This window comes from Myodes glareolus, chromosome 12, assembly GCF_982192425.1.
Source record: "Myodes glareolus chromosome 12, mMyoGla1.1, whole genome shotgun sequence".
In the NCBI taxonomy this organism is placed as follows: Eukaryota; Metazoa; Chordata; class Mammalia; order Rodentia; family Cricetidae; genus Myodes; species Myodes glareolus.
Genome location: NC_142037.1, coordinates 28329823 through 28356802, shown reverse-complemented (window position 1 = coordinate 28356802; position 26980 = coordinate 28329823). Strand labels below are relative to the sequence as shown.

Here is a 26980-nt window from a genome sequence, read left to right as displayed (position 1 = left end):
TGGGTTTTTTTTTTTCTCTTTTTAACAGGTCTGATTTTTAAGGTGCTTTCAGGAGTGCGCACGCGCGCACACACGTATAAAACTTGCTACAGTATATATTGTAAATCTGTTTTCTAAACACTTAAAACATTACATAGTTTTGGCATTCCAGAGGAAAGTGAAAAAAATGACACCCAAAGGACATCATTGTTTCTCTGTGTAGCCCTGACTGTTTTGGAACCCATTTTGTAGACCTGGCTGGCCTCAAACTCTCAGAGACCACTTGCTCTGTTTCCTGAGTGCTGGGACTAGAGACTTATGCCACCACACCTGGCTTTATGCCACCACACCTGGCTTTAGGTATTTTCTTTAAATGACAAAAGCTCATGTAACCCCATTTCTTCCATTAAAAAAATTGGTTTCCTTATGTAAAATTTATTTTTGTTAGCTTAATGTAATTTGTAAACATGTTTTACAAATTATAAATATAATATAGAAGAATTTTTTTGTTTTGCTTTACTTTGCTTCTGTAACTTTTAAAATTACATTTATTTACTTATGTATCGGGGGCAAAGCAGCCTTTGGGAGGTTAGAGAGAAAATTTGTAGGAATCCAGTCTGTTCTTCCACTATGAGGTCCCAATAAAAAGTCAGGTTAGGCATGGTAGCAAGTGCCAGCTGAGCCATCTTGCTTGCTCCCTCCCCCTTTTTTCTTTGGAGTCAAACTGTCTTGTATCCCATGCTGGCCTTGAACTTACTATGTAGCTGAGGATGATTTTGAACTTAGAAAAAGATTGACTTTGTGCATGTTTGCTATTGCCTGTATGTGTATATATGCATTTGTGCCAGGTATACTGACTTTGGATCTCCTAGAACTGTGGTTAAGGATAGTTGTAAACTGCTATTTGGGTGCCGAGACCCAAACCTGGGGGCCTCTACAAAGAGCAGAAGGTGCTCCTAACTAACTACTGATCTTGCCAGCCTGCTCTGTTCTTAAACTCTTTTTTTTTAATATTTTATTTATTTATTATGTATACAACATTCTGTCTGCATGTAAGCCTGCAGGCCAGAAGAGGGCAGCAGACCTCATTACAGATGGTTGTGATCCACCATGTGGTTGCTGGGAATTGAACTCAGGACGTTTGGAAGAGCAGGCAATGCTCCTAACCTCTGAGCCATCTCTCCAGCCCTGTTCTTAAACTCTTGATCCTCCTGCCTGCACTTCCTGAGTGCTGTGTTCCACCATGGGGCTCGGTAGTACCAGGGGTCTAATGCAAGACTTGATGCGGGCAGGAAAACACTCTGATGAGCTATACCCTCGACCCCTGCTTTAATTTTTTTTTATTATTTATCTTTTCTAGTCCTTTTGTTGTTGTTGTTGTGTGTTTGTTTTTTGTGTTTGTTTGTTTGTTTGTTTGTTTGTTTTTCAAGACAGGGTTTCTCTGCATGTCCCTGACTGTCTTGGCATTTGCTCTGTAGACCAGGCTGGCTTCAAACTCAAAGAGATCCTCTGTCTTTGCCTCCTGAGTGCTGGGATTAAAGGTATTTCACCACCACCACCTGACTTACTCCATTGTTTTTATTGGGCTAGAATTTAAAAACTCAAATCCTGACCTTGATGGTTAGTGAACTGTTTATATATACTCTTGAGCAGAGTTTCATCTGGCAACTTTTCATTTTTGTGGCTTAGTGTATCTTCTTAAATTTATAGAAGAAGGCCCAGAAAAGTTAAATGCTTAATTCATTACAATTTATGAAACATTGAAACATTTCAAAAGACCATTTATTTGAAATAGCCATATATAATTTATTAGTAATTGGTACTTTAATGAGTCTTATTCCAACCTATAATCAGCAGATTCTCTTTATTTCAATTTTTCTGTCTGTAAGTGATACAGTGTGACGTCTTGTGGTTTCTGTTTGAAAATAGCATTCAATAGCTGTGCAGTAGTAGTACACACCTTTAACCCAGCAGTTTGGAAGCAGAGGCACGTACATTTCTGAGGCCAGCTTGTAGACAGAGGGAGTCCTAGGGTAGCCAGGTCTATACAGAGAAACCATGTCTCAAAGAACAACAGCAGCAACAGCAACAACAACAACAACAACAAAATAGCAAAGAAAATAGCATTTTGTTTGGCTGTTACTTTTAACCTTTCTTGTAACATTTTATTTAAGTATTTGTTACCTTACTAGCTTCAATTCAGTGTTTCCCCTCTGGTTTGGAAAAAAGGATACTGTATAAGGGGTGGTTGATAGGCTTTTATGACATTCTCTCTCTGTGTAGCTTTGGCGCCTGTCCTGGAACTTGCTCTGTAGACCAGGCTGTCCTTGAATTTACAGACGTCCGCCTCCCAAGTGCTGGGATTAAAGGCAGGCACCACCATTGCCTGGCTTGATTTCATGACATTTTAAGGACAAGGTTTTAATAATACAAATTTTGCAACTTAGTTTATTTTGGTGTGTGTATGTATCTTTATCTACTGAGCCGTCTCCCTGTCTCCTAGGCCAAGGTTGTAGTATATGTATGTAGTTAATAGAATTTTTGTTTCCACGTTTTCACACTTTATTTTCTGATCTAGGTAGTTAACATATAGCTGATTACTTGTCAGTTAATTAGTTGGTCTTTCCATTGAGTCAGCCAGTAATAGGGCTACAGTAATAACTTCCCTGTACAACTCTGTAGTTGTTTGTCAGTCTTTCTTTTTGTCTAATGGTTTTGAAAATATTTAAGTGTCATATCTTGAGTCAGAAAAATGTGACTGGCTTGCTTACGGGTTTATACCACACTGGTGAGTTCCTGGCAGGTCTTGTAGCCACTCATCCTGCTTTTCCACTAGGACAGTTGAGTAGAAGAGCTCACCATAGATGACCATGCTGAAGGCTGAGTGATGTGCAACCCACGTTATTACTGTGATGTTATTTATTTTGTCAGTTTCCCTTCAGGTTTTAAATTGAAATAATGGAAACCTAACATTGGTTTAATTCTGCTTTTACCCCCTCTCCCAGAACATTGTGGTGATTCAAAAAACCAAAATGCCTAACAAACAAATATATGTGCTGGTCTGTCCCACCTAACAGTTTATGTTTTGACAAGTCCTTTAATCTCTCAACTTTCTCATCTACAAAGTGTTGTCAGTACCAGTCTTGAGAGTTTTGTAAGGATTAGAAGTAATGTTTGTTAATCAGCCTAGCAAAATAAACTACCTGACATGTGGTAGAAACTCAGCTGATGAGAACCGTCGTCCTCAGTATTAAGGAAAACACTTACAGGATAAAAGCTTTCTGCTCTAAAACTGACCAGATGCTGAAATCTGTTGTATACTTGTTCTCCACCCCTCCTCCCATCAGGAAGCTATCTACTACTTCCGTCTGAAATCATAGCTTTTGCTGTAGGGAACATGTTTCTTGGTTTTAGTTTTGAGTCTCAATATGTTCTAAAAATATATTTTTAAAAAAAATTTACTGAAATTTTTCCTGAAATCTTCATTTATCTTTTCAAAAGCAAATTTATACCAACAGACACAAGCAAATACATTTGTGAATTTCAGAATAAGAAGGATCTTCTGTCTTTGAGGAATCTCAGATCAGTCTTTTTCTATATTATTTATTTTAGAGTTCATATTGGTGATGGTTAGAATGGGGTATGTTAGAAGATTGTTAGGAGGCTAAGTGAATTCCTTTATTTAATTTGGAGGTTGTTTTTGATATATGCTATTTGAAGCTTGATTATTTAAGAGATACATTTGTATGTTGAAAGACCTAAATTGTCAGCCTAGTGACTTTTCATAATGAAAATGTGTTCTAATCCTTATATATTTGTCTTTTCTGAAATGCGTACCTTAAAAGACTAAGAATCTTTTCCATCAGTTTGATTTACCCATATATAGTATGGGGCTTGTAAAGGTCCTGACAAGGATGTAGAAGAATCATATTTTCTACAAAACTTTATTGCTAGTTGTAAGTCTGTGAGCAAGGATAATTATAATTTTACCTGTTAGATGGTACAGCTTATGATTAACAAATGCCAAAACTATTGGTTTGTGAAAATATTTTCGTCTTAAAGGTTTTGAACCTTGTTAGATAATAGAAAATATAAGTCTTAAGGCATATTTTGGAACTTAAAGATTAAAAACTCCAAATGCAATTATTTCAAAATTAAAAACAATTATTTAAAGTAAGAAAGTTAAGACAATTGCATATTCAAAGTGCTGAGGAAAGTTAGTTCATAAAGACAGTGGGTGATTACAAAGACTGTCATGAGATGGTGAAGGTTAATTCTTTTGAATTACCAGAATTTAGCAAAACAATAATTTTCATGTCTTTGTTAATGTCTAAATTTTAATAATTCATGATCATTTATGTACTTTTACAAATGTAAAAGTTTGAATTTTTAACTGGTAAGTTAGAAAAAGAAGAGATCATATGCAAAAAAAAATGGGCCTAAATGAAGGAATAAAAGGTCTTTATTTTAAATTTTTCTGTTTAAAACTTTTGTTAATCTGGAATGGATAATGTTTGATCTTAAACAAAGTTATGTTGAATGCAAAACCTAATGTAAAAAGTATTACATTATGTGTGTAGAGTTTCTGGTCCAATGAAATGTATGTAGTAAGGTTTTAAATTGGTTGCAGTCTATATTTTCAGCCATATATGACATCTGCTTCTTTATGATTCATATTAATATGCTAAAACCATTGTCTGCTCTGTGTGCAACTCAGAGGACTTATAGGTATTTTGGGAGAACTATGGAGGTATAACATAGCTCATACCAGCTTGCCTGGCAAACTCTTGAGTTTGACCTTTGGTTCTACAGAACAGATAGTAAAACATTTTTTGAAAGATAGGTCTAGAAGGAAAACTAAGTTAAAATCCATTAAAAAAAATTCTTTAAGAAACCTTGAAACTAACTTTGTCTAACCCAGTTAAGATTTACTCTGAGCCATAGCATATGGGAAATAATACCTAGTTGTGAATGTTTTTTTTCCTTTCAAAAAGGTAAAGTTTTGTCACCAATTTTTGTGATCTATAACATATATCGACTATTTCACTATTTATAGGGAAAGCTGTTGCAGAATTTCCTGTTTTTGTTTTCAAATTTTTAATTTAAAAATAAAAATTAGTATATGCATGGGTGTTTGATGGGCATATGTCTGTGCATCACAGGTGTGCCTGGTACTCTTGTTGACCAGAAGAGTGTGTTGGATTCCCTGAGATGAGTTATGGATGATTGTTTCTCACCATGTGTGTACTGGGAATTAAACCAAGGTCCTCTGGAAGAACAGCCAGTTTCCTAACTGCGAAGCCTTTTCGCAGCACTCCTATATTTTTATTTATTTTTAAAGACAGCATTGTGTGTAAATTTATTCTTTTGAGAGCCTGTTTGTAATGTAGATGTTTAGAGAGAAGTAACCAGAATAATCATACATTCAAGGTCTGCTTGTTTAGAGTATTTAAAATTAAATTTGACTTTAGAGTTCAAGAAACGATTTAGGGGGCTTGACATATGGCTCGGTGATTAAGAGTACTGTCCTCTCTTAAGAGAACCTGGGTCAATTCCTAGCGTCTACATATCAGCTCACAGCCATCTATCTGTATTCTTAATCCTTGTAGATCTGTCAACCTCAGATACCAGGTACACATGGTATAAAGATGTTCATGTAGGCAGAACACCCATAAATAGAGTAAATCGATAAATAAAAATGATTTAGCCAAGGTAGTGTCTATAGATTGTGTGATAGTCAGCCACCCAAGGAGATCATTAAACTTGATGATAGGATGGACAGCTCTGTGTGAGTTGTTGAGGCAAATTGAGGTTTAATTTTTTTTTTTTTTATTTTTTTGCCTTCATTTACCTGTTTTTAAAAATAGGGTAGTGGTGCATGCATTTAATCCCATCACTCTGGAGGCAGAGACAGGCGGATCTCTGTGAGTTTGAGGACAACCTGGTAACTGGTAGCTGGTAGACTAGAGCTAGTTCCAGGACAGGCTCCAAAGCTACACAAAGAAACTCTGTCTTGAAAAACCAAAAAAACAAAAACAAAGACAAACAAACAAAAAAACCCAGCAACCTTGGCTAATAAGTTTCTAATGTATCCTTTATGTAGTCAGGCGTACTATTTTAAGAGCATCGTTTAAGATGAGGGTTTTAGAGGCTGGAGTGATGGCTCAGTGATTAAGAGCACTGGTTGTAGAGAACAGAGCTCCTGTTGTAGAGAACAGGTTCCTAGCATCCACATGGAAGGTCACAATCATCTGTAATTTCAATTTCAGGAGATCCAGTTCTCTCTTGTGACTTGCTCAGGTACCAGACACATGCAGTGCCCATGTATATATGCAGGCAAAACACTCATACACTTTATAACAGATCTTAAGAAAAAATGACTACTCGAGTAAAGTAATCTTTCTAGATTCTAAAACATAAAACTTAAAATTCTGGTTTGGAATATTGACTCTGGAAGTAAGCCTATTACTTTATTTGAAGTCTTTATTGACCTCAATAATTATATTTTGTTTGGAATCTATAGCTAACCAATTGTATGCCCATCATGATAATTTAATGACTAGTTCTACTCTTAGGAATGAATAGTAGTATTTCATATTTTGGAACTTTTTTGATATACTCTCAAGGCATACCCATTCTACTTTACAACATTCCTTGCTTACTGCTGTGTATTTGAAAAGGAAGTTTTAGATGGAAGAAAATTATGAACTAGTTTTAGAAATTAAAAAATTTTTCTGCTTTTGGTGATAACTTTGGCCTAGAGATATATATTTTAATATCTCATTTGTTTATTTCTGAGCATTTTTTTCTGTCACACAGCAAAACACAGAGTGAATAATAGATACGGGTTAAGTTAAGATGCTGTGGTAGGAGAGGCAGAGAGATCTAACTCTTGGTTCACATTTTTTCTTTAATAGAAGCCTCAACCATAGCAAAATAGTAATCAGGCTCTTGGCTCTGCACATGTGTGGAATGTGGTTGCATAGGAAGAATATTTGAGTTCACTACGACAATAGATGTAGCCACAACCATTTGTAGTGAGTGCTCAGGCCTAGTTTTCTTTGCTTTAGATTAATTATAACTGGTTTAAGGGTACAGTAAAAGCCTGTTCCTTTTCCATTGCTTTTTTAGGGTTTTGAATAAAATGAACAAACTTTCTGTCCCTGAGGTTTGTTTTTGTATTTTTAAAGAAATTGACTTACAATTTTAAAACTATTTTCAAAATAATTTAACATATCATAAGCTTATCAATATTGCAGAAATATTATTGGTTCTAGGTGGGTTCTTTTTTTTTCTCATCTGTATTTACCTTTTAAAGCAGAATGTGATTGGGCACTGTATTTCCACTCACAAGCCTTGCTGAGTTACAAGACCTAGGGAAGCTTAGGTTTTTGTTCTTGGTAGTTTGGAAAACAAGCCACATGGGGTTCCTGTTTTAGCTTGTGTTCTTACTTCTAAGATTAGTACATGCAGAACTATAGGGGATGAAAAATTTTAAGATGAAACTTAAGCCATCTTAATTTTTTTCTTTTAAACATGAAGCTTTCTCAGAACACTTCCAAGTGAAATTATTTGGTCTAATAAGGGATCCAGCTTGACAGCTTTACATTAATTCTTTCACTTTTTTGAAATTTTATGCTTTCACTGATGTTTAGCACCATGATCAGTTGCTTACTGAACTATTAGTTTTATGTGAAAGTGGAGATTTTTACTTCTTATTGGTCAATATTAAAATCAGATTTTCTTTGCCGTTTCTTTGGTTTGAATTGATTCTCACTGTGTACAGTGGCCTGGCCTTGAAGTAGATCTGTGTATGTATCTTACTGTCCTCAAACTCGACAGGTTACCTCCCCCTTCAAGTACTGGGAATACTTTTACTGCCACTATAAAATCAGATAGATGCTTAAAGCAGATCTTTTATAACTTGTTATGTTTTCTAATGATTATCTGTACTCTAAGAACTTGTGAATGGGCAAAATGAACTCTCTGTCCCTCTGCTGCAACATCCTAGCAAAGCGCTTCCCCCCCCCCCCGTGTGTGTGTGTGTGTGAGAGAGAGAGAGAGAGAGAGAGAAAGAGAGAGAGAGAGAATATGTGTGCGTGTGAGTGAGACATAATTATGGGAAGAGGTCAGTGCAAAAAGGGAGGTGGGAGTTAGTCAAAGCCAAGTATGTGTGAAAGTACTGGAAGGAAACTTTCTATTTTGCATGCTAAAAAACAAAACAAAACACCAACTTTGTGACCAAGGTGAATATTGAGAATTTTTTTGTTTTTGTTTTGTGTGTGTGTGTTTGAGACAGGGTTCCTCTGTGTAGCCCTGGCTAATCTGAAACTCACTCTGTAGACCAGGCTGGTCTCTAACTCACAGAGAATTTAGGATTGACTTAGTGTGACCGGTACTAGAAACAATATAATGTAATGATTCCCAAGATGTATTCTATCTAACATGAAAAAGGAGGTTAGTAATTATGTTTTCTTTCTATAAGGATCCTGGGATATTTCAATGCTATTATGCATTTAGAATCAGTCTCTCTCTTTGTGTTTCTCTGTCTCTCTGTCTTTCTGCCTGTCTCTGTATCTGGATGTGGAAATCAGAGACCAGTGTCATTCCTCAGTTGCTTCTCCTCACTTTTTTGAGACAGAGTTTCTCAGTAATCCTAGAACTCACCTGTATGGCCAGATGACCAGCAAACACAAGGGATCATCTTGTTTTTGTCTCCTCAGTGTTAGAATTAAAGGTGCGAACACTACTGAATCGTTTTTTTGTGGATGTATTGGGGATCTGTAAGTTATATTTAAAGGTTTTTCTTTTTTTTTTCTATTTTTTTCACCACTATACTAACGAGGACAAAGGTTTTCTTCTAATCAACAAAAGATTTAACATTTTGGAACTATTTTTATTCCTCTGACATCTATTTGAGAAGTATATGTACTACTTATAGGTTGCCATGATTTGATCAAAATACTTAAATCTAGCAGATCTCCTTTATGATTAGATTATAATCATAGTTATGGTAACTATAAATTCATTCAGCAGATAGTATATGCTTATACTGGTGGGAATTAAGAGTAGTAAATGTGAAGGGAAGGGAATAAACTGTTGGTGGTTTATGTATATAATCCTTTACTTTACTATTGTAGGTGTGATCTGTGAACATTAGCATCTCCCACCACTTGTTAAAGCACTGAATGAATGACTACAGTTTACCAATATATTCAAGTGATTCCTATAATTACTTTGTCATATGTTGATATACGTCAAATCCAATAAGACTTGATTTAATTTTTGCTGATTATGATAGAGAATTTAATGTCCTTGGATTTCTCTCTTTTTTTTTGAGATAGGGGAAATCTTACTATGTAGCTCAGGCTAGCTTTGAATTCTGCTTCAATCTCTTGAGTTGTGGAGCTTAAGTATATGTATGTGTAGTCATCTCAGCTTCAAACAAGTTTTACCTACTTAAAATTTTTGTCATTTATCTTATTCGTTGTATAGTGTTTGGTGGTGTGCATGTGTAGAAGCCATTGGTTAATTTTTGGTATCCCCTATTTTGAGGCAGGATCTCATTGGATCTGGAACTCATTGAGTTCAGCTAGGTTGGCTAACCAGTGAGCTTCAGAGACCAGTTGGTCTTCAATTTCTCCTGCCATGGCTGGGTTTACAAATGTATACCATTGTGCCTGAGTTTTTATACGGCACTGGGATACAAATGCAGGTCCTCATGCCTGTGTGACAGTCACTTTATTGATTGAACCACCTCCCCAGCCTGTCTTTTTTTTTTTTTTTTTTTTTTAAAGAGTTAATGTGGAAGGCTGGAGAGATGGTTCAGTAGTAAAGGCACTTGTCAGTCACCATGTGTGGAAGGAGAGAATGGGCTCCTAAAGTTGTCCTCTCACTTACACATGTATGCTGTGGCATATATCACCTTCATAGCAAATTAACAACAAAAGTCAAGGTAATAGAATTAAAGGGTTAATGTTGAATGTGCTTAGTTCAAAACTGGGAACTGTTTGTATATAAAAGGCAAGGTTGTGTTTGTCTTTCCCAAAATTTATTATCTTGAACTATTTACCATAACATAGTGCTAAGTCAGGATTTGAATGGAAGATACTGAAGTACAGAAAACATTTGATAGCAGCATGTCATTTTTTTTTGCTCTTATTGTCCAAGTATTGTACTCCTTAACTTTAAGTCATTGTTTTAGACTCCTGTTAACTTTTCTTTCTTTCTTATTTCTTTTTTCTTTTTTTTTTTTGGATTTTCGCGACAGCGAGACGGGGTTTCTCTGTAGTTTTTGGTGCCTGTCCTGGAACTTGCTCTTGTAGACCAGCCTGGCCTCGAACTCACAGAGATCCTCCCGCCTTAGCCTCCCGAGTGCTGAGATTAAAGACCTGCGCCACCACCTGGCTCCTGTTAATTTGTCTAAGCTGAGAGTAACGTTAATAATACTGTGAAATTAGTTCTTGTAGTCCTGTCCATGTTTCTAGTCACTTGATTAGACGTTGTGATGATAGGTAAGATTCTGGTAATGGACACCTACCGTCTTGCTTTCTTCAAGAATAAGTTTCTCCTTTAAAAAATATTGACTACTTCCACCCCTAAGGTGGAGGACAAGTGGAGCAGGACAATGACTGGTTTTCTCTACGCATCCCTGGAAATCACTTTCTTCCTGACTCAGTTCCTTAGTGCTAGAATTTTAGTTGTGTACCATTGCACTTAGCTTTTAGACTGCCGTTTTGCATTTTGAGATGGTTCTGCTGTGTTATACAGGCTGGTCTCAAACTCATGATCCTCCTTTAACGTCCCATGTGGAACACAGGTGTGTACCACCATATTCCGTAGTACTCTCTTTATTACTGCACTTTGTGTCGTACTCAATCTTAGCCAAAAGGCTAAGAAGTGATTTTTGTTTTTTCAAGTCAGGGTAACACAGGTTTTTCTCTGTGAAACAGTCCTGGCTTTCCTGGAACTTGCTCTGTAAACAAGTTTGACCACAAAGTCACAGAGATCCGCCTGCCTGTGCCTCCCCAGTGCTGGGATTAAAGGTGTGCACCACCACTGCCTGGTGAAGATAGCTCCTGAGTAATTAAATTACCAGAATTCAGCTGTTAAGGCACCATTTGAGAAATTAAATATCAGAGCCTGGCGGTGGTGGCGCATGCTTTTAATCCCAACATTCGGGGAGGCAGAGGCAGGTGGATCTCTGAGTTTGAGGCCAACTTGATCTACAGAGTGAGTTTCAGGACAGCCAAAGATACAGAGAGAAACCCTGTTTCAAAAAGAGGAAAAAAAAAAAAAAAAGACCAGGACTGGAGAAATGACTCAGTGGTTAAGAGCATTTACTGCTCTTCCAGATGATTAGGTTTGAGTTCCCAGCACCCACTTCGGGTGACTCATCATTGTCCATAATTTCTGTTCCAGGGCATCTGAACTGTCTTTTGTCTTCCTTTGGCCTCTGTGGCACCAACCACATAGTACATATACATGCTGGCAGGTCAAACCGTCATACACATAATATTTTTTTTTCCCTTTTTCTTTCTTTTTTTTCTTTTTGAGACTTACTCTGTATAGCCTTGACTGCCCTGGACCTCACTCTCTAGGCTATAGACACTGATCCTCCTGCCTCTGCTTTCTGAGTACTGGGATTAAAGGCATGCACCATCACCTGGCATAAAATCTTAAAATAAGTATAAGGTTCATAAATATAAATGTGCACTGTAAAAATGAATATACAAGAGTATTATATAAAGAAGTGAGAAATCCATTTATATATCTCTAGTTAGAGCTAACCACTATTAGTAAGTATCCTAAAAAGTTTTAAGTGTGTAAACAGGCATATGCATTGTAAATTTTACTAAGGAGAGATGGGGTTTAGTGAGATGACTGAATGGGTAATAAAAAGGTACATGGCTGTTGAGCTTGACAAATTGAGTTTGAGTCTCAGGTCCCACATAGTATGAGAGAACAGATTCTCGTAAGTTGTCTTCCAACCTCCACACTTGCGTTCGAGTAAACACAAATGGTAAATTAAATGCAATAAAACATGTTTTGAAAATGAAAAGAGATGGTACGCATTGAGGGGAATTGGGGATGTTCTATTCTAAGAATTGGCTTTGTAACTAAAAAAAAGTCATGCCAGAATTTAAGCCTTAATACCTGTTTATTTTTTGACTTTAGGGAAGAAACCCTTTTTTCTTGGAGCCGGCAATAATTATTACAATCACTGATGGGAGCAAGTTAACTACTACCAGTGGTGTCCAGGATGAGGTAAGTCGTGTGTGTAACATGGGTCGTATGCAACTAAAACCTGTCGGTGTATGTGCATAATAAGGTATTGAATGCATTGTAGTAGCTTTTCTCATTAGTTATCCACCTCCTAGGACTACTTACCTTCGTTCATGGCAGTTTATATTTTCTTGACTAGGAATCCTTTTTTTGCAAAGTTTGTGAGCATATCTCCTGCTCCAATGTCAATCTATATAGTAATAAACTTCTTATTTTCAGGTTTAAAGAACCCCAACAATCTAGAATTAGAATTCTAATCATTTTACTTTTTAAAATTATTATGATAGTTTTAAATCACTGACAGAACGACTGAAGTATATAAGCTTATAACACGGAAAGGTTTATTTTAACTCAAAAAAATTTTCAATTTGTAGTCAGTAGACTGAGAGTTTGGACCCTTTGGTGAAAGGCAGCATTGGTGGGACAGTGTGAAGGAATGAGCTTTTCCCTTCGTGTGGCTAGGAAGCAAAGAGAGGAAGAGACTGCAGTCAGATAACACTCTGAAGATTATACTTACAGTGACTTAACTTACTCCAACCAGGCCTCAGCTCTCAGTGTTGCCACCATCGCACATAGACTTAATAAATACATGGGCCCTTCATTGTAGACATCTCATCCCCAATCATGTCATTTGTGATTTTTTTTTTTTGTTAAGAGTTTAAGCTGGAGTACAGGAATGCCAAGAGTAGGTTAAAACTAGAAAAAGTGAAGATTCTTCAGCATTAATGTTTTCTCTAAGTCACATGTAGTATAAATAATTCAGAGCTTATGTTATTTGTGGTCAGTGAGTTGTGTGTGCTGTATTATGATAATCCATTAGATTAAAGGAAGCAAACTTTACAGTGTTTTTGTTTTATTATATTTGAACTGTTGGTGGTTTTATCATTTTTTTTTCTTCTTGACATGCTGATATGCAGGTGATCTTTTAAAGGCTTGTTGCTGTTTGCATTTGCTCTTAGTTTATATGGTATTTATATTAGAGTTTTAAATGGGACTTTAAAGATTAGATCAAAATCTAGAATTAAAGTTAGAGATTTGGAATTTACTGTGGAATATAAATTGCATGGGCTCAGAGTATGTGGGTTTCTTTTAATTCAAGTACTTCTAGTAGTAACCTTTGTACCAGTGACCTAATTTCCCTAATCTCTACCTTATCAATGAAATGACAATAATTCTTGCTTTCCTTGAGAGGGTTGTTGAAATATAAAATGAAAATAATATCTATGAAAATGTGTGGTGGGCTATCAAGCAAAAGGGTATTGTATCATTCCATCATGAGGCACTAGAACAGTGTAGAATTTAGATTGCCTATTTTGACTTAGGAAATGATAGAATTGCGTTGTTCCAGTAGTTAATGTTAAAGAGATTTTAGGATATAATCATTGAGGTAGTACTAAAAAAATAGATTATAAACCATTACTAGCTATTTTATTGCATGCTTAAAAGTAAAACTTAATGGGCTGTTGTACTTTCTTAGACTAGTTGGTGTGTATAGCCATTTATGGTCCTACCACTCTTAGTAGACAGACACTGATTGTAATTTAGAAACTCTCAAATTGATTTTTTTCTGTTAACCATAATATTTTTAGTATTTGTATTTATTTGGTAGAAATTCCAAGTCTTATTGTTTGTTTGTTTGTTTTGTTTGTTTTTTGAGACCGGGTTTCTCTGTGTATCCCTGGCTGTCCTGGAACTGACTCTATAGCCCAGGCTGGTCTCAAACTCACAGAGATCCATCTGCCTCTGCTTCCTAAATGGGATTAAAGAGGCATGCACCACCACACCCGACTTGAAATTCTAATTCTGTTGATGGTCATTTTTTTTACCTTAATGATTTTGATTAAACAGTTAATTTTTTTCTGTTGTCAAATATGCCTACCTATAAGGTTATTCATTCAAGGCACATTTTCTCTTGCCTTTTTAGAAATGCCTTTGGTGATATAGTTTGTTCCTGTATATCTGGATCTGTTTTATTTATAAAATCTATTAATGGAACTTCCTCTAGCCTTAAAATTTCTTGATGGGGTAGGGGTCACAGGACAATATAGAAGGGGAGAAGGGAGGAAGGGAGGGAAATGAAGAAAAATGCATAGTGCAATAAAACAATTAAAAAAATCTTGAAACATAGGAATTGGAATTGATGAACTTTCATTCTGATTCCTTCCTTGGGAAGTATATTATTGTGTCTTTTTAAAAAAATGTTTATTATGTATACAATATTGTCTACATGTATGCCTGCAGGCCAGAAGAGGGCACCAGACCTCATTACAGATGGTTGTGAGCCACCATGTGGTTGCTGGGAATTGAACTCAGGACCTTTGGAAGAACAGGCAATGAATGCTCTTAACCGCCGAGCCATCTCTCCAACCCCTATTATTGTGTCTTTATAATATTCCAATATTAACTTGCAAATAAGATTGAGAAGATTTTCCTGTGGACAGAGAGCTTTTCTGTTCTTCATATCTTCTATAATATTTAATATAATACTAAGAATAGCATTTACATTAAAAATATTACAGGTGTTGATGTATTGAATCTGATAGTAAGTTAAAAATTGGTTCCTATTGCTTCTCCTTACCTGAAGCAGAAAGTTCATTTATTTTTAAAGCAAGCATTTTTGATTATGAAGTTGGAACATAGGCCTGTGAGTTATTTTGATATTCATGTTTGAGAAAGCCCCTGCAATTTTTCTCTTTCCCTCTACCTCTCTCTCTTATCAGTGCTGCTGGGGACCTAGTAAATGCTAGGCAAGTGCTTTAGCACTGAACAATGTTTTTCTCTCTCTGTGCATTTATATGCTTGCTCCATGCATGATCTATGTTGTTATTTTTACTAGGAAATGCCAGTTTGGTTTTTACATCTCTTCAAATTTCTTTACCTTTGCCTTTGGCAAAACTGGATTCTCTTTCTGTAGTTTTGAATGAATAAATGTATGATTAATTTCCATTTAAGGAATTTATCGGAATATGTGTATGTAATTTTTAGTAGTTTGTGTCTGCTTTTTCTATTTTTGAATAGACTGTCTTACTCTATAGCTCAGGCTGGCTTTGTATTCATTGAGTAATACTGGCCTCAAATTCAGATCCTCTTGCCTCCACCTCCGAAGTAGTTAGATTACAGGCATGCTCCATGACATTTGGCCAGCTGTGACTACTGTTGATGTAACTTATTTCTCTCTGTGGGTTTGTGTGTTCTACCCTCATGATATTCTTTGCTTGAGAGGTATGACGTATGCTGTGGTATGACGTATGTTTTGTTGTACAGAATGAGTGGACCTTGCTGCTTTCACATAATTCTCAGTGTATGTGTGTGCATGTGCACGCACACACGGTTATTTAGTCTTATCTTTTATTTTACAAATGAGGAACTTGAGATTAAAAGAAAGAAAATGATTTGCTTCAGTTATGGTATTTGTTGCTGCCAAATCTGTTAGAATTAATTTAAATTGTGAAGGTATCCCAGCTCAAATTACCAAAACCTTTTTGAGTCTGTTGTTGAATGTGTTTAGAATTTACCTTCTATTGTGTATGTTTGTGTCTGTGTTGTGCAAGTGTAAATGCAGATATGTATGCATATCATAAGTTAATGTTGGGTGTCTTCCTCTATTGGTCTCTACCTTATTTTTTGAGACAGTTTCTTCTTGAACCTGTAGCTTACTACCTGGGCAAGATAGTTGGCAAATCTCAGGGATTTTCCTGTCTCTGCCTCTCTAGTGTTGGGAATCTGAGCTCAGGTCCTTGTGTTGTGCGACAGGTACTTTTCTGACTAAGCTGTCTTCACAGCCTAATTAACTTTCCATCTGAATTCTTATCTTTATTTCAGCTTTCTATGCAAGTATAATGTTAATTTAGTCTCCCATGAATACTGAGCAGAATATTTCTAGGCAATGAGTATATAACAGGATAAGTCTTTGGTGTTGTTTCATGACAGTGTTTAAGTAGTATTTGGAGTGATAAAAATAGTTTTTGATTCTAAGTATGTGGAGGCACTGAAAAAGTGGACCCATTCCACCTCATAGGCACTTTTACCTGTCATATAATTGGCAAATTCTTTTTAATATACAATCTAACTTGATCTAAAGATCTTATTAGGATGACCATTTATTGTGTGTGGCTTACTCCATATATTTGTGAAATTTATAAAAAAGGCCCAGTATTAAATTGTTTGGAGCATAGAAAAGAAGTTAGTTGAAATACTTAGAGCTGTCTTAAGCCTTGGCTTGAGTATATACGGGCCCCCATTTTTTACAGCATGTTTGTGAGAAGAAAAATAGAACTTCTGTGCATTCTGTGACAGCTCACAGGAGAGGACTGACTGCTTTGTAAAAATTGGACAAAACTCTTGAGCTAGATGTAATCATTTTATATTAATTAATTAATTAAATGAAACATTGAGAGTCTTCTAATAAAAGTCAAGGCTATTACTTGTGGTGACCTGAGTATTGTCTGGGACTTCTGATGACTGTTTGTATTGCAAGTTTAAGTATTATTTTGACCTTTTTTTTTTTTTTGACTGTTGGTATGTACGCATGTTATACAGCCATTTAGTAAAACTGGTTGTCTCCAGTATTTTCATATAAGGGAAATGGTTACATATGGATTTGAATTCTGATATACCAAGAAAGCTATTCTTCTTGTTTCCACAGTACTTATTTTTTGGTGTTGATAAACATTCTTGTGTCCAAATACTCATAATGCTAGTCACATCAGTATTACCAGCATGTCACATGTTTCCATAAAATCACCAAGTGATAATAAGAGCTGTTTATTTACTTAACTTTTTGAGACGGTGTCTTTCACTGAAGTCAAAGGCTGAATGTGAACTCAGAGCCTAGGCTGGCTTCAAATTTTGCCAGTCCTCCTCAGCTTTGGCTTCCAGAGTGATTAGTTATGTGTCACCAAGTTTTGCTGAAAACTTGAAACTTTTTATAATTTGCAAAGATCCTCTGGAGTACTAAGTTGCAGTGGAAATGTGTTCTGAACTGATTCCAGAAACACATGGCCAAGTACCTTTGTTCAGTAAGGCAGCAAAAGAATCCTGCTGTAACAGTCAGTGTATTGAAACTGTTATTTTTCTCATTCCTGAAGATGCTAATAGTAGCCTTCTATTTCAGATATTGAGATTTCTCTGTATAGATGAGACTGTTGGCATTTCTGTATTATGTTTGCCATGGAGTTGATGTCTTTGAGAAGGTATTTGTTATCAAGATGAATTGTTGACTTTGCAATACTAATTAGGTTTTTAAGACCAAGCTGGGTAGCTACTTTTGTAACTCCCTGGAGAGACGTCAGTTAAGACCTTGTGTAGAAGAGTGCACGCAGAGTCTCAGCTGTGGTCAGCCGCTCTTACAAATATTCTGATTCGTGAGCTCTTAAAGTTGTACAAAAGTCCAAGCTATGAGTTACTGGATTTGATAGCACCATTTTTTTTTCTGGATCATCCTACATATTACACATTGAAAATGGTTTTATTTTTTCTGAAAAGGTAGTAATGCAGTTGCCTTCTTAATGATTTAAAAGCAATAGATTCTAGTATCTGAAGTGGTTCAGAAACTGTTTCCACCCTCCACAAAATATTTTTATCCATAATAAAACTATTTGCCAGAGGCCGTTACATCTTTTTTATTTGTAAAGAGTTAAAAACAGATTTAGAGTGGGTTTCCACTCCCTTAAATGCTTAGGACACAGGGTAACTTTTTTTGTTTTTTATTAAAAAAAAAAAAGAGTGAAAGAGGGGCTGGTTCAGTGGTTAAGAAGCACCCACATGGTGGCTCACAGAGATCTATAACTGCAATCCCATCAGGTCTAATGCCCTCTTCTGGTGGGCAGTGTACGTACAGACAAAGCATCCACATACATAAAGTACATAATAAGTCTTTAAAGAAAAAAAAAAGACTGAGGGGCTGGAGAGATGGCTCAGTGGTTAAGAGCATTGCCTACTCTTCCAAAGGTCTTGAGTTCAATTCCCAGCAACCACATGGTGGCTCACAACCATCTGTAGTGAGGTCTGGTGCCCTATTCTGACCTGCAGGCATACACACAGAGTATTGTATACATGATAAATAAGTAAATCTTTTTTTTAAAAAAAAAAAAACGACCGAAAGAAATCTTGTGGAATTTCGTAGTGTGATAGGTTCCTGAGTTGTCTTACAGTGACCTCTTCATTCCGATATTATTGGAGTCTGGTAGCTCTTAAAGAGTAACGCGTATTTCAGGCTTGTGCTTTGTGTCATCTCTACTGAGGCAGTTTTGTAAGAACAGCCAAGGGAGTTTGTTGGATATAGATCATTCACATTTTCTTTTTCTATCTATACATTTGCCTCATTTTCTCCATTCCTGGATTTGCCACTGTTGGTATGGTTTAGAAATGTTTCTACTTATAGTTAATATTTTATTGAAAATACATATTTATAAAATAAAGAAGTTGACACAGTGTAGTGCACATTGAACAATTCAGTTATACAGTAATATTGTTAAACTTAGATAGTAAGAATAACCCCTAAGAAGCATCTAGGCCAACAGAATGATGAAAAAAGAAATGTCTTAGTCATTCTAATGAAAGTGGTATGGCAGTAGAAACTATTACCTAAAAGTCTTTGGTAAGATACTTCAAAAAAGTTTAGAGACACTCTATCACTGCTTTTAGTTCTTCCATACATAAACTAATGTGGTACTTATAGTTGTAGCTTTACACTGCTGCAACAAATATCAAATATCTCTTGGTATTCCAAGAGAGTATGCCAAAGTATAAATACATGGACATCGTTTAATAGGTGATTATAAATTGGAAAGTATAAGATACATAAAATGTAGGTAGAAGGCAGATGACAGTGCTATAAGGATACAGCATTTCCTTATGCCAACATTTGCAGGGGAAGGTGTTAAGATTGAAGTGGACCAGACACATTATTACATTTGGATTTTTAGCAAAGTTGTTCTGCCAGCCAGTTGACTGAAGATAGACTAGAGACTAAAGGTGGGTGCTATATGGAAAGAACGAGTAAGCTACACTCAGTAATCCAAAAAGAATAATTGTGTAGACCAAAATTCAGCCGGTATTAGACAGGAAGATGAAAATCAGAAGAGATGTAATCTTGTGTGATGTGGGTTTTAGAAAAAGGTATGATCGTGTGTGATGTAGGTTTTTGAAGAAGAGGTGTGATTGTGTGTGATGTAGGTTTTTGAAGAAGAGGTGTGATCGTGTGTGATGTAGGTTTTTGAAGAAGAGGTGTGATCGTGTGTGATGTAGGTTTTTGAAGAAGAGGTGTGATCATGTGTGATGCAGGTTTTTGAAGAAGAGGTATGATCGTGTGTGATGTAGGTTTTTGAAGAAGAGGTATGATCGTGTGTGATGTAGGTTTTTGAAGAAGAGGTGTGATCGTGTGTGATGTAGGTTTTTGAAGAAGAGGTGTGATCATGTGTGATGCAGGTTTTAAAGATGTAGTAGGAGGGGGAAAAGTTTTTATAGGGTTCTAAACCTAGAATCTTGGCCTTCTAAAGGGTCTATACATTTCTTCAAGTAATATCTAAATATTGTGTTTGTGTTCATGCACACTTTATAGGGGCGAAGTCCATAGATTTGTCTGTATTCTTTTGTTTTTGGTGACAGTGCTCTGGTATGTAAGTCTAGGCTGCCCTTAACCACCCCCTCCTGTCTCAGTCGCCTTAGTTTCTGGACTTAGAAAAAAGTAGGAAGAAAGAAAAATAAAATAATTGCATTTATAGTAAGGCTTTTGTCAAGGAGTTATGAGGCAGCTTATAAAACAATCACCTCAGGGCTGGGATAATGGCTCCGTTAGTAAAGGGATGAGAATCTGCTGCTGGTTTCTTGACGCCACTGAAGGCAGAGCTAGAAGGATCTCTGGGACATGCTAGTCAACTAGTCTAGCCTAATTGATTGGCTGCAGGCCAATGAGGGGTAGACTGATAGTTCTTTAGCTTTCGTGAAAAACAATTGCCTCAACTTTTTTTTTTGAGACAGATGCCATGATGTAAGCCATTCTGCTTCACTCCTGAAAGTGTTATGATGTTGCCATATATACTGTGATCAAGGTTGTCCTCTCCTAACCCCACCCCACACTCCAGCCACCTCTCTGGCCCATTGTTTGTAATTTATTTTTAGAAATGAATTTTGAGACAGAATCTTTTTATATTCCCTTAGCTGGCATAGACCAGCTGACCTCAAATCTGCTGGTCTCTGCCTCCCAAGGGCTGGGATTAAGTGTGTGACACCACATCCAACCCCACTGTTCTTTTTTTTAATAATATTTAAATTTGCTTGTTTAAAGCAGTCATTGACATTCAAAAAAAGTACTAGAACTGGAATAGTTGTTCTCTCTCTCTGCCTCCCCACCCCTGTGTGTGTGTACATGTATGTGCATTTATGCCCCAGGCAATTTTCTGTTGAATTTAGACTGTTTGGTTATTTTCTGCCTTTCTGTGTCAGATTATAATCTGAGAAAATGCAGATGTTAATGTTTGGATTCCTGATGGCCACACTAACACAAGCATTAGGCTGCTAGTTACTTATAAATATATTGATTATATTAGCTCTGTTCCCAGTTTCTAAAACTTAATTTCTACTTTTGGTCCTTTTCAAATATAGTACAATAATTTTAAGTTTTTTAGATTTATTTATTAGAAATAAGCTTGAAATGAGTGAATAATTTTGAAACTTTGGCCTTTACATCAACACAAGGCTAAGTTTTGATCTAGACAAGGCTGTTTTGGTATATTTTTTCCCACGCTCTCTTTTCAGATTGAATTACTGATTCCCCCTCCCCCTTGTTTTGTTTGTTGTGGTTTTGATGTTTCTTTTCCTTTCAGCTAAAGGAGCAGCCCAGTGGTTTTCAAGAAGTGCCAAAGTGCACACTGACTGTCTCATGATGGCTGGTGCCTCAGGGAGGGTCATGATTCCTGGATACAGGATCGACCTGATCCTGGATGTCACTTCAAGCAGTCAGATCGTGGGGAAAAGCCTTGTCTAATGGCTAGCCTTCCTCAAAAGTCTGATGCTAGTCATCTCGGAAGGCCTCAGAGAAAGTCTTAAAGGTGAGCAGAGTAGAGTGTAGTTCTCTCTGGGGACTGTGCCTTTTTGTTGGAGAATCTGATTCAACACAGAATGATAACCCTAAGCTGATTATTTAGGTTTAATTGGTAAACTAATCTGAAACTTAGAACTCGGTTGTGGATGATGATCAGACCCCAACTTTGAGTGTCTTTCTGAGCTTAACAGCCATAGGGAGGAATTTCCTGTGCTCTTGAGAGCTTTAGCTTAATGCTTGTTCTCTTAATCGGACATAGCCTTTTTGTTGTAGCTAAGTGATTCTTAATTTCAAAATTGCATTCAGTTGTTAACTGCAAATAGATTTTAAAAATTTAATGAAGTTTTTTTTTTTTACAATTATCATGTAAGTATCAGGCAGTTAAGCTTCAGAGGTTTATTAGAACAAGTTTGCATTTGACTTTTGACTGTCATAAAAAGTTTTTTATTTTTTAAAGTTATTTTTGGGTGGTAGTGCATGCCTATTAATCCTAGCATGGGGGAGGGGTAGGACAAGTTTAACTGGACTACATAGTATGACCCTGTCTCAAGAAAAGTGAAAAACAAAACAATGAAAGGCAAAAAGCACAAGAGCTTTGAAGTAGTTCATATTTTATTGCGTTGAACTTGAAGAATATTAGTACTACTTCCTTCAACATATTTTATCATAGTAAAAAAGATTCTTAAGAGATATTTTGACCATTTTATTTTGGAAAAGTTTAATTTTACATTGCTTTCTCTGTAATGAAAGCACTTTTATAAAACCCAGTAGTTCACTAATAACCTAAATTCCTAAATTTAAGTAAACTGAGAAGTCCTAAGACCTGTTAACTTCTTTTCATTGAATTGCTATTTATTAGTAATAAATTATATGGGGCATGTACAATTCTCAGTGTTTGTACTTCTTAAAGTTTAGTAATTATATACACTAGACTGGGAATGTAGCTCAGTGTAGCATGCTTGTAGATAGTCTACAACATGGACTGGATTCAATTTCCATCATTCAGGAGAAAAATCACGTGTTTATTTCTGAGTGTATGTGATCTCAAATTTGGTTTCTGTGCAACATGAGCTGTGATACATACCAGAAATTTTCATTCTATTTTGCTTTTTGTTCCTATGATGAACACTAACCAAAACCAGTTTGGGGAGTTTATTTCATCTTACAAATTTTTTTTATTAAATTGATATTTATTGAGCTCTACATTTTTCTCTGCTCCCCTCCCTGCCTCTCCCCTCCCTGCTTCAATCCTCCCCCAAGGTCCCCATGCTCCCAGTTTACTCAGGAGATTTTGTCTCTTTCTACTTCCCATGTGGATTAGATCTATGTATGTCTCTCTTAGGGTCCTCATTTTTGTCTAGGTTCTCTGGGGTTGTGGTTTGTAGACTGGTTTTCTTTGCTTTATGTTTAAAAACCACCTATGAGTGAGTACATGTGATAATTGTCTTTCTGTGTCTGGGTTACCTCACTCAAAACAATGTTTTCTAGCTCCATCCATTTTCCTGCAAAATTCAAGATATTGTTATTTTTTTCTGCTGTGTACTTTATTGTGTAAATGTACCACATTTTTCTTATCCATTCTTTGATCGAGGAGCATTTAGGTTGTTTCCAGGTTCTGGCTATGACAAACAAACCTGCTAGAACATAGTTGAGCACATATCCTTGTGGCACGATTGAGCATCCTTTGGATACATTCCCAAAAATGGTATTACTGGGTCTTGAGAAAGGTTGTTTCCTAATTTTCTGAGGAATCACTGCACTGACATCCAAAGGGGTTGTACCAGCTTGTATTCCCACCAGCAATGCAGAAGTGGTCCCTTTTCCCCACAACCTCTCCAGCATAAGTTGTCATTGGTGTTTTTGATCTTGGCCATTTTTACAGGTGTAAGATGGAATCTCAGACTTGTTTTGATTTGCATTTCTCTGATGACTAAAGATGATGAACATTTCGTTGAGTGTCTTTCAGCCATTTTAGATTCCTCTGTGGAGAGTTCTCTGTTTAGGTCTGTACTCCATTTTTTTTAAATTGGATTATGTGATCTTTTGGTGTCCAATTTATTGAGTTCTTTGTATATTTTGGAGATCAGACCTCTGTCTGATGTGGGGTTGGTGAAGTTCTTTTCCCATTCTGTAGACTGTCGTTTTGTCTTGTTGACCGTGTCCTTTGCTTTACAGAAGCTTTTCAGTTTCAGGAGGTCCCATTTATTGTTTCTTTCAGTGTCTATGCTGCTGGTGTTATATTTAGGAAGTAGTTTCCTGTGCCAATAAGTTCAAGTGTACTTCCCACTTTCTCTTCTATAAGGTTCAATGTGGCTGGTTTTATGTTGAAGTCTTTGATCCATTTGGACTTGAGATTTTTGTGCATGGTGATAGATATGGGTCTATTTTCATCTTACTGGCTTGCTTTCCTTGACTTGCCTAGCTATTTTTTGTATACACTTCAGGCCTGCCTGCCCAGGATTGACACTTCCAGCAATTGGGCTAGACCCTGTCACATCATTAGCAATCCAAAAATTGCCCTCATAAACAATGCCCACAGACCAGTCTGATAGAGGCAGTTCCTTAAATGAGTTTCCTTTTTTCTGGGTTGTCAAGTTGATAACTAAATTTAGCCTTTACAATTTGTAAACTTTATAATTAAAAGACTTAAATAGAACCCCTAGAGAGACCTCATGGAGACAAGAGAACCCACTCTTGAAAGTTGTCCTCTGACCTCCACTCATGGACTGTGGCATACACACAGCATATGTTTGCACATTATACATACAAATATATAATTAAAGTTTTAACAAGGGATAATGAACTTTTTCAACTCCTGTGATCTTTATAGAATTACTGACTTCCGCTGTTGTAGGAAAGAAGCACTCACAGTTGTTAGTGAGTAAGTTGTGATGTGTTCAGAGATAGACTGGCTGCAGTAGACTTGTGGACCGTAGTGTGGTGGAGCCCTGGAATATCCTCTGTTTGTCCACCGCTGTAGACTGTGGGACTGTGCTACTGTTTTAGATACTTTTCACATCATCTTTATCCATACATTTACTCTTCCTTGAGCCAGAATGCACTCAAGTTTTGTTAATAAATACTATACAATTGCTTTGAAAGGTAGACACAAGGTTAGGTATTGGGGTCTTAAGGGGTGATTATTTGATATCCTGAGTGCTGAACTCCTGGCTTGGGGAGGGGTAGATCATTTCAGTTTGAGAGTTTATATTGTTTCAAAAATGTTCTTTTACCTACAATCTCTTCCAGGTATTGCCTGGTGTACCCCCACTCCCATATCTCTCTTCTTTCTGGATAGTAGAATTCTGAATTGAACTTTATTTTTTGTTTTTGTTTTTAAATGCTTTTTTTTTTTTTTTTTTTTGTCTCCTGGGCATAAGACACACACCTATAATCGCAAGAATCCCAGAATCCCAGAGGTAGTGGGGCAGGGAAATCTCTGAGTTTTAGGCTAACTGGTCTGTGAGCTCCAAGCATCTGGAACTCTATTGAGACTTTCTTTCTCTTCTACCCTCCATCCTTCACTATCCTCCAATTCCCCTTTCTTCTACATCTGTCTGTTGTTTTGGGGAGTTTTTTTTCCTGAATTACTAAATTGTTTGACTTTTGAAAGGTGTGTGTGTGTATGTTTATATGTGTGTGTATGCATGTGGTAGCAAAACAGGGTCTGAAATGAAACCTGGAACTCTGAACAGTTGGATTTTCTGTCCAGAAACCCCCAGGAATCTCCCATGTCTCTCTTTGTAGATAGGTACACTCTGCTCTGCTTGATGTTTTATTTGGACTCTGGGATCCAAATTCAGGTCCTCATACTTGCATGGCAAGCACTTTACCAACCAAACCATTTCCTCAACTCTGTGTGTGTGTGTGTGTGTGTGTGTGTGTGTGTGTTTGAGGTGAACTTTTCATAATAAAATTAATCATTTTGAAATGAATAATATTCTTTGGTGTTTTTGTATATAAATATGAATGTACACACACACATTTTTATACAGTGCTGGGTATGGAACCCTGGACCTCATGTGAGTTCTGTAACAGGCTCTGTGCTACTGAGCTATTAACCCTGGCCCATCCCCCATTCTTTTTTTAAAGTAAACTTGTACTTGAAATCATATAAAATGCAAAAATCCTAGGATAAGCAGGTATCTTTCATGTACCTTGACCAGATCATTTCAGTTTAGATATCCCTGCATTTGGAATTGCTGTTCTTAGAAATAATTAGAAAATTACTAAGGATTGAGATTATTGGAAAGTAAAGCCTTGGAGAATAGAGGTTGAGGGTCTTTGCTTATGATGGATAATTTGAACTCCAGCTAACAGAAGACCTAACAGAAGAGATCTGTACACAGGAAAGGAGGAAACTGAAGTAAATCTGTAAGGACCAAGTACAGCATAGCTTCCGTCTTCCTCCAATTTGTTTTGAATTAAAGACCTAACTAAGGCAGTATTGTATTTGAGAGATTAGCTTTAAAAAACATTGAAAACATTAAATTCTCTTTTGAAAAATTTCTATCTTTATTACTTAAGCAAATCTGAGAAATTGATACTGGAGACACTAACTTTCTATGTAGTAAGGGACATAAGCATTTCTGTTTTTAGGTTGTATCAGTTCTTGCCCTTGTTACAACAGCATGTCGCTTTTTGCCACAGGGTCTCTAAGCCTAGATTGGATTTCCTGTCTCTGCCTCTTAAGAGCTGTATCACATGCTACTATACGGAAATAGTTTTTCTTTGAATGCATAGTTTCTGCAGTAAACAAACTGACAAGCTTTTAGTTTAATTGTTCTCAGCCTGTGGGTCTTGACCAGAGGAGTCACATACCAGATATTCTTCACGGCAGATATTTACATTACAATTAATAACAGCAGACTTACAGTTATGAAGTAACAGTGGAAATAACTTTATGATTAGGAGTCACTACAGCATGAGGAACAGTATTAAAGGGTTTGCAGCATTAGGATGGTTGAGAACCACTGCTCTAGATTTTTTTTTTAAATTGGGTTAATCATCTTTTTGAAAGAACAGTAACAAAAAGAGAGAGAATTCTATTTTAAAGATAGGTTTGATTGGGTAGTAGTCCCAGAAGTAGAGTGGCTCTGCTCCAAGCTGTGCTAGTCTCAATTGCTTCTCTTTGGGTGGATAGTTGATCCCAAATGGGCTCATTTTACAAAACATCCTGCAACCAAGGTTTGACTTTTAAGAAAAGCAGCAGACTTTGGAGAGCAGGAGACTTCTTTATATGAAGGTGACTCCAGATTTAACACAGGACAGGACAAGTCCCTATCAGCATTCGTCAAGAACTTCACAACTTTCCTATACTGGTTATGTTAAGATTTGGGGGTGGGGGTTGGTTAGTAGAAGGAGGAAAGAGAGATTGGTTAGACTTGGGGAGGAGCTGGCATCAAAGGAATAATAAAGATTATGCTTCACAAGCTTGATTGTTTCTTTGTTTTCTTATATAATGGCTGTTCAAAGCTTACTTTTTTGCTTCAGGCTTAGAATTGGGTCAGATTTCTTATGCTTAGCAAATGGTTTATGGAGACTGTACTCTGGACTTAGGGTTAATTCTTACTATTGTGTTGGTGTTTGTGTTTCTTTCAAACATCCCTCCCCATTCCCATTGTCAATAGGCAGAGTGACAGAGTTAAGAATTTTTTTATCTAAAAGGGAAAA

General features: G+C 36.6%; 1 protein-coding gene across 3 annotated transcripts in view; it reads left to right on the top strand.

The window, feature by feature from the left end:
• Ints6 (integrator complex subunit 6) overlaps nt 1-26980 on the top strand; it is a 79481-nt gene that overhangs the window by 7710 nt on the left and 44791 nt on the right. For all 3 annotated transcript variants that reach the window (XR_015004869.2, XM_048422242.3, XM_048422241.3), the window contains exon 4: nt 12157-12246. Coding sequence is in view for 2 of the 3 variants with exons in the window: in XM_048422242.3 (XP_048278199.1) it covers nt 12157-12246 (90 nt within the window). In the remaining variant the exon portion in view is untranslated. The remainder of the gene's footprint in view (nt 1-12156; nt 12247-26980) is intronic.